Source organism: Triticum urartu, chromosome 5A (genome assembly GCF_056163025.1).
Source record: "Triticum urartu cultivar PI428250 chromosome 5A, HENAU_Tu73, whole genome shotgun sequence".
NCBI classification, from domain to species: domain Eukaryota; kingdom Viridiplantae; phylum Streptophyta; class Magnoliopsida; order Poales; family Poaceae; genus Triticum; species Triticum urartu.
Genome location: NC_141877.1, coordinates 170,670,663 through 170,678,529, shown reverse-complemented (window position 1 = coordinate 170,678,529; position 7,867 = coordinate 170,670,663). Strand labels below are relative to the sequence as shown.

Here is a 7,867-nt window from a genome sequence, read left to right as displayed (position 1 = left end):
ATCTAGGGTTACACAAGGTCGGTTACAAAGAAAGGAATCTACTTATTCGATCGCAAAGCTCCCCTTCCACGCCAAGGAGAGTCCCGTCCGGACACGGCTGCAGTCTTCGGTCTTCGTATCTTCACAGCCCATCAGTCCGGCCCATGGCTAACAGGCCGGATGCCCGAGGACCCCTTAGTTCAGGACTCCCTCAGTAGCCCCTGAACCTGGCTTCAATGACAAGGTATCCGACGCGTAGATCTGCCTTCGGCATTGCAAGGCGGGTTCCTCCTTTCGAACTCTAAGATGGTCTTCGGACGTAATGGTCGTGTCCGGACCTGTAACACACACCACACACAACCGAAGAGAATATAATAATCCACGAGTCCAATCCGCTGACAACTTTTTGCAACATGACATCACGTCCGCCCGGTCATAATTTCGAACCGTTTTTCGTCTGCCGCTCCATGTTTCGAGACGCAGTTGCCATTGGCACGTCTTGTCAAAGTAGAGATCGTGTCCCCTTATTGCGGGATTCTCATCAATACGGGTGTGGGTAACCCAATTGTGCCGTTCGCACAGCCCTTGGGAATAGCCGAGTTTCGGGGCGAGTGGGGAGGTGTTCGATATTCACTGCCTTTATAAGGGGATAAGGATTCCCCCTTCTTCTCCCACGCCTTCTCTCTTCCTCTGCACTTCCACTCTTGAGCTCTAGCGCCCAAGTTCTCATCTTTTTCCCACTCGAGCAAGCAGTCAACCTTGTCCGGATCCAGAGGTCAAGGCAGGTGGATGGCCTCCTCCGTCAAGGAGAAGGACATTACTGAGCTTCGGGCGGCCGGGTACTTGGCGAAGGAAATCGCACACCGTCTTCCAGCCCAGGGGCAAGTCGTCCCCACACCGAAGCCCAATGAGAGGGTGGTATTCATCCCCCATTTCCTCCACGGGCTAGGGTTTCCACTCCACCCTTTCGTCCGCGGGCTGATGTTCTATTACGGGCTAGACTTCCATGATCTATTCCCGAACTCCTTCCTCAACATCTCGGTGTTCATCATCGTGTGTGAGGCCTTCCTCCGCATCCATCCCCACTTTGGGCTGTGGCTCAAGGTCTTCAACATGAAGCCGGAGGTGGTGGATGGCCATCACACGGAGTGCGGAGGTGCCATGGTGAGCAAGCTGACCAATGTCTCCTGGCCAAAAGGCACTTTCATAGAGACTGTCAAGGAATGGCAGAAACAGTGGTTCTACATCACAGAACCCCGCGGCGCCACCTGGGCCACGGCTGCCGAATTCAACTCCGGTGCTCCCATGCAACTCACCTCCTGGGTTGAGAAGAACCCGAACTGGTGTTCGCCAGATGAGCTGATAGCACTGCAGACGCGCGTTCAAAGCATGGTGGACAAAGATATCAAGCTTGTCGATGTAATCCAGGTGATGCTAGTTCGCCGGATTCTCACGTGCCAAAGCCGAAGCCGCCCTCTATGGGAGTTCAATCCGAAGAAGCACCATACCCTGAAGAGGCTCTTCGAAACCACTCACGAAGACGCCTGGAAGTTTCTCTTCAAGGGCAACGAGACACCGCCGGCCACAGACTCGGACCGCGGGCATGACATTAACCATCACTACACCACGACACTACAAAGACGACATGCATCTGTTGGTATAAGTGAGAATCGCCGACACTTTTTTTGTCCCAAACTATACCGACACACAGTATATTAGTATTATTATAAGTTAGTGACACATTATTTGTCGCCAAAACTCATAAAAACACCATCAAAATTTAGGTCGGTAGATGGAGACAATGCTGTCTATTTGTGTGTCGCTGATTCATATGGACACAAAAAGTGTCGGCGTTTTCCTTCAGCCCATGTCCGAAAAATATGGCGCCCAGAGAGAGCCATGCGCACGCCATGCCAAACATCCGATTCGCACTAGACCAGAAAAAAGAAAAAAGCAGACCCATCGACCCCGACCTGTTCGATCCCCAATCTCACCTCTCTCTCTCTATCTCGCCACCCACACACCCTAACCCTAATCCGACCGCGCCGCCGCTCCCAACCTGCGCGCCTCCGCCACAAACCATCCGCCGGTCCCCTCGCGCCACCACATCTTGGACCCCGGCCTCCCTTCCCTTAGTCCGAAGTAGCAGCAGCGCCGTCTGCGATGGAGGAGCACCGTCCGCCGCCGAGGAACAGCAGCGCCGTCCGCCACCAAGGATCCGCCGCGCGCCGGGAACAGCAGCACCATACGCCGGAGGATCCGCCGCACCGACTGCTGTTGAGGAGCAGCCTGCCGTTCTTCTTCCTCCACCGGCGACCCCTGTCCCGGCCCCGCCTCCAGATCTCAACAAGTAAGATGCAGTTTTTTTCCTTACCTATCTTCTCGTATGTTGCTATATGGAGTCCATATTTTATTGTGAATGGTTTATAATCTGATGGTATGCCTTGCGTGATTATAGTCGGGTGGTTCCAGGTCTAGGTCATGGCATCAGTGGTGTGGCGTTGTTCTGTTTTCTCAATGAATAGCAGTCGCTTGTTGGATGGGAATTGCTATTGTAAGTCATCTCAGCGAGTAGTATTGACCCCCTAAAGAAAGGAGTATCGACACAATACACAAAATTATTAGGCTGTAGATAGTATGGGGTACATCAGTACATGGACATAAAAAAGTAAAGGATATACATGATAGTGTTTGCTTGTCTTTGTCAGGTTTTTTAATTTTCTTTTTGTGTGGCTTCACACACATGTGCTTTTCCGCCGTACTGTATCGCCGCAGAGACAATACTTGCAGGGATTGTGAAAAATAACTTGAAGCATGCCCATTAGTTAGTAGAGCATATATTTGCATTGCAGCGATGACTTTATTAGTGTGTGTGTTCACTTCTAGGTCACTGCATCATGTCAAAAAAAACTGGCACTGCTACAATTTCTCAAAGAAAAGGAAGTTCATGTGAAGAACCATGGCGACACATGTGAGGAAAATATATTTGAGTCAATATATATACACATATAAATGGATGGAAGGAATGTTCATAAAGATTGTCTATTTGTTCTTTTCTGTGAGGGAAAGACAGTTTATTAGTTGTTAGTTTGAAAAATTGTAAAGAAGATAGTCTGCAGTAAATGTGTATAAAAATATAGGTCAATGATATACTGTGATAATTCCTCCTTGTTTTTTGTCTGCAACAGTTGATTAAATTTTTTGAGGGGGGGTTCAAAAAAACACTTCTTGAGCTTCTTTTTGAATGGCTGAATAGATTAATTATGTTTTAATCCGAAGTCTTGCAAGTGTGCTTCACGTGTAAAATTTTCCTGCGATTAAAAATCCTGCCGACCTATTCTGAACCCAAATCTGTATTATCCACTCGTCAAGCCTATGAAGGCCCACTGGCTGGGATCTTATATGTTCAATTCTTAATTGTCGTTTCAAATCCTTGGACTAGTGGCTGGGATCGTATTAGTTATTTGGAGATACCTATTTGTACGGAAGTTCAGTTAGTAAGTTGAATATAGCCCTCTTGTTCTAGCCATGTGCAGTTGAATTGAATATTTTCGGTCCGCTGCTCATTCTTGATTTTTGCAAAAAAATCTAAAATCCTTGGTCAGTGGCATGTTAATTATACATTGCTCGCTAGTTCTATGCACATACAATACTTGGTTGGGACTGAAAACTGTAGCACTTGAGCAAGAAAGGCTGACTACCGATTCATTAGCATGTCAATAAAGTCAATCTGGTCTTCCTCTATGAACTTGTTAGGGCTCATTAATAGCATGGTTTTGCTCACTGAAATAGGAGAGGAGCTGCACAAGACAGAAAAAGCACACATGGACAAGTACACTTGACGCAAGATTGACGAAATAGAGGAAGAGAGCATAGGTAAAAACTGAGACCAAAGGCACTGAGACTTGAGTAATAATTCCAGTAAGCTCATAGTACTACTTCCACAACCACGAATGGTAAATTTTAAAAGTACAAATGAAAGCATAGAAATTAACACAAATTGCTAGTTTAGGTCTTCAATGATTTCCGAACAGATTGAAAGTCCAAGCCTTGATGAATTGATAGTTCACACATGTTTTGTGAAGTATTTTAAACGAAATTGCAATTGAAATCCAGGTGCAGCTACTGTAGATATATTTGTTGCAATTAGTACACATTTTTTCCCTATCCAAGGTCTTCTACTATTTCAATACCCATCATATGTGAAAATTTGTGGTGATAAAAGAAATACATCTACAGTCTGTAATTCGTTCCTGAAAGTGAAACTTAACAATATCAGTGAGTGCTGAAATGTACACTCTTGTTTGATCTAATTTCTCGATTCCCTTTCCTTGTACTTCTAAGAAAATAATTAAGTCTTGCATTAGGTAAAGAACACAAAGACAACATTAGTTGCATCTTTTATTGAGGAAGAAACTCATTAGATCTATCTAGGTTGAACAAGTTTATGTCTAAACTGTCATATTTATTCACAGATTTTGTCTGCTTGCTTCAAAACAGAAATGTGGCTTTTGCTTGCTGATAATTTCGGTTATGTTGTGGCTGCCTATTACTCAATATGATCTCATTTCATATCATCAATTTCAGGAACATTATCTCAGCTCTCGTTGATTTCAGAACAGATAGTTAGCATTGTACCTTCAAGGGACTATCCTTTTGCCTACTGAGCAAACAAAACAAATGTGTATATATATTTATTTAAGTGAAACAACATGCTCCCATTTTTGGTCAATCGGTGGATCTGACTAATACATAACTACATATATATGTGTGAGGTATTATTCATGGGTCATTTTTCGTAATTCGAGTAAGCTGAAACTGATGGTCTCAGATGGTTTGTGTATTAACTTTGATCAGAACCTGCATCTACAAATACTGAGTAGAGGGTTGCCTTTTGTGCAGGAATTTGCAGCAGGATCCCTTGACTGTGCTCTCCGCTTGTCCTCACTCCTTAGACCTTCCCTTTGCTTATCACCATACATTTTATTCAGAGTGGTGTCAAGATGCATCTCCTCTGCCAAGATGATGGGCAGAGGGCCTAAGCTCCAGGTGAGCTCCTCCACCAAGCATGTGTTGTATATTGTATGATGTTTGCAATCTAATGCTTTGCTCTGATATTTTAATTTCGTGTAACATGCATACTCTCATGAATCTGTACGCATGTGTTTGTAAGAACTTGTACGCATGAGTTTGTAAGAAGTTGAATGATGGTATGATGCTTTATTTTCTACAAAGTTGGGCTATATGCTCACTGCTGCTTCCTGATAATTGTGCATGTAACTGGCTTTCTTCACTTCATTTAAATGATTATTATGTTTTGGGCTTTGACTTATGCATATAACAACACTACCAAGCCAGTTTGTTGTACATCTTCTGTTTTTGGTTGTTTGGACTCAAGAGTAACTCAGAAGTTTGAAAAAATGTACTATGATAATATTGCTCAAACATATGGTGCTTTTGTAGGGTCAAATGGTGGGAAGTATCAAGTCGAAGATATTATGGCTTTTGTACATATTGTATTTTCTTTAAATGGAAGTTGATGTCGGTTTGGTGATCGAAGACTTGGGCTCTTCCATAGTGTTTTGTAGAGTGATCGAACTTAAGTCTCTTATGAACTAGGCCCATATTTTATAACATGCCACAACTTGTATGTTGACTTGAGTATTTTTTTTCAATGGTTGTAGCAAGGAAAACTAATGGGTCTTCTATATATGTTGAATAAATGCGTTGGTCAATGGCATTTTGTGATGAATAGAAGAGTGTAATTGTTGGTATATCTATTGCAAAGTGAACATGAATTGAATATTTTAAATTTATTTTCATGTTAATATATGTCGCATTTGCATTTGTGCTGAAATGTATAACCCTGGCAGCAAATGTGTTGGCAAAACTATTGGAGGTCGCAAAGACTGATGGCATAGCATACGAGAAATTGTCGGGGTAGCAACGGCCGTTGCACTATCTGTCGGTATAACACACTGTCAAACGATTTGTCGCTGAAGACATGTCTGTCGCTATAGCCCTCACCAACCCAGTCAAACTGTTCGTCGGCATAGATTTATCTGTCGCTAAAGACTTTTCCCGGCAGGAATATAGGCAACAACTCCTTTTTGTCGCCAAAAGTCTTTCCCGACACTAAATGTGTCGCCTTAGGTGACCTATGCCGACAGATTGTTTGACGCTGCTTTGAGTGTCGTGGTGTAGTGCACCTCGCCAACGAGGTATGTTATTTTTAACACATCCCCTACTTGCTTGTTTCAAGGATGATATCTGATTTTTTTATTATCATTGCTTCTTCACGAACGGATGGAGAGGGCGAAGCGGATCAAGTGTCCGGCTCCGCTGCCTGAAGAACCAGTCATCCCGCGTTTAGCGAAGATGCTGGTGTCGGCGCCCTATAAGGCGCCGGAGAAGAAGGCCAAGGGCAGGGCCAAGGTGGTCTGGAGTGGGCCCCGCCACAAGGGCGCTTTGGACGCGACTTCTGAAGACAAGACCAGCTCCTCCGTCGCTGAAGACGACGATGATGAGGAGCAGGAGAGCGATTCTCCCCCTGATGGGGGGAGGAAGAAGAGGGCGGCCTCCGCCATTCTGGAGGCGGAGGCGCCCAAGAAGGGGAAAGGCCAACTCGTGGGCAGCTCCGCATGGGACGTCGACAACAGTCCGGAGCGATGCCCCCGCACTAAGCCTCAGGCTGCATCGTAAGTGCTAAGTCTCATACATGCCCATAAATCTAGCCTCTCCTCTTTGTTGTATTGACATGATTAGTTATGCTATTGCAGTCCGGCCCACGACAGCTCCCAGCGATCCTCGTCACGAGGTTCGTTGGATTCAAGGGCAATGGCTAGCGAGTCACCACCGGCCGCTTACTCCCCCAAGGCTAAGGGCGACGCAGAGCTGCTGTCCCGAAGGACTTTCCCATCCCGGGGGAGGCTCAGGAGGCGCCAGAAGGCGAGGGCTCCGTCGCCGGACACTAGGGGGAGCCAATCCCTCCGGAGACTGGTGGTGAGGGCCGTATTCAGTTCGGCCCTAAGCCGGATTCGATTCCGGAGACTGATACAGCTTCGGAGTCCGGCGCGCAACCTCCTTCGAAAGAAGGGGGTATGCCTATTCCGCCGGTGACCCCTGTCCAACCAGGGGCACCGGATAATCTGCTGGAAGCGCTGCGAGGCGCTTCCATTGTGGATGAGCATCGTGTTCTTATGGGAACAGTAATTGAAAGGGTTCAGTCCGCCAAGAGCAGACTAACCAAAGCCTGCAGCAGCCTTTTGACAGGTTTTGAGGTAAGCGATGCCAAAAAAGAGAAAATCCAAATATAGACAGTAGCCCCTGAGACACTGTCCGGTGTTCGGAAAGAAAAAGCCGGACAGAGGATCAATCCTTTATTGCAGGAAACTAACTAAATTTGTCTGAAATGAATAAGAAGGTGTAACGCCCCGGATACAACTTTCCATATTCGTAACTCTGACTCTTGCCTTTTCCGGAGATGCGATATGAGATTTCCCTTCGTGGTTGGCTTTTTGTCTTTGTTTTGCTTTTTGTTCGTGTCATGCATTTCATATCATGTCATCATGTGCATCGCATTTGCATTCGTGTTCGTCTCAAGCATCTGAGCATTTTCCCCGTTGTCCGTTTTGCAATCCGACACTCCTATGTCCTCTCGTGTTTCCCTTTCGTCTCTTTTTGTGAGCGGGTGTTAAACATTCTCGGAATGGACCGAGATTTGCCAAGCGGCCTTGGTACACCACCGGTAGACCGCCTGTCATGTTTCGTGCCATTTGGAGTTCGTTTGATACTCCAACGGTTAATCAGGGAACCGTAAAGGCCTCGTGTGTGTTGCAGCCCAACACCCATCCAAAGCGGCACAATAACCCATCCAAACCCCATCCAT

General features: G+C 45.9%; 1 protein-coding gene across 5 annotated transcripts; it reads left to right on the top strand.

Annotated features, from left to right (window-relative positions):
* Positions 1-1,872: 1,872 nt before the first annotated feature.
* Positions 1,873-7,535, top strand: LOC125508537 (uncharacterized). 5 transcript variants are annotated; one of them, XM_048673264.2, is made up of 6 exons: positions 1,874-2,329; positions 3,772-3,855; positions 4,567-4,754; positions 4,882-5,028; positions 5,443-6,677; positions 6,759-7,535. In XM_048673264.2, the coding sequence occupies exons 5-6, from the start codon at positions 6,286-6,288 to the stop codon at positions 7,096-7,098; spliced, it is 732 nt and encodes a 243-aa protein (XP_048529221.1). In that variant the 5' UTR covers positions 1,874-2,329; positions 3,772-3,855; positions 4,567-4,754; positions 4,882-5,028; positions 5,443-6,285; the 3' UTR covers positions 7,099-7,535. The 5 variants fall into 5 exon arrangements, with proteins under 5 accessions (XP_048529222.1, XP_048529221.1, XP_048529220.1 ...); XM_048673265.2 differs by lacking the exon at positions 3,772-3,855 and having other exon boundaries at positions 1,873-2,329; XM_048673263.2 differs by lacking the exon at positions 4,567-4,754 and having other exon boundaries at positions 1,875-2,329.
* Positions 7,536-7,867: the final 332 nt, after the last annotated feature.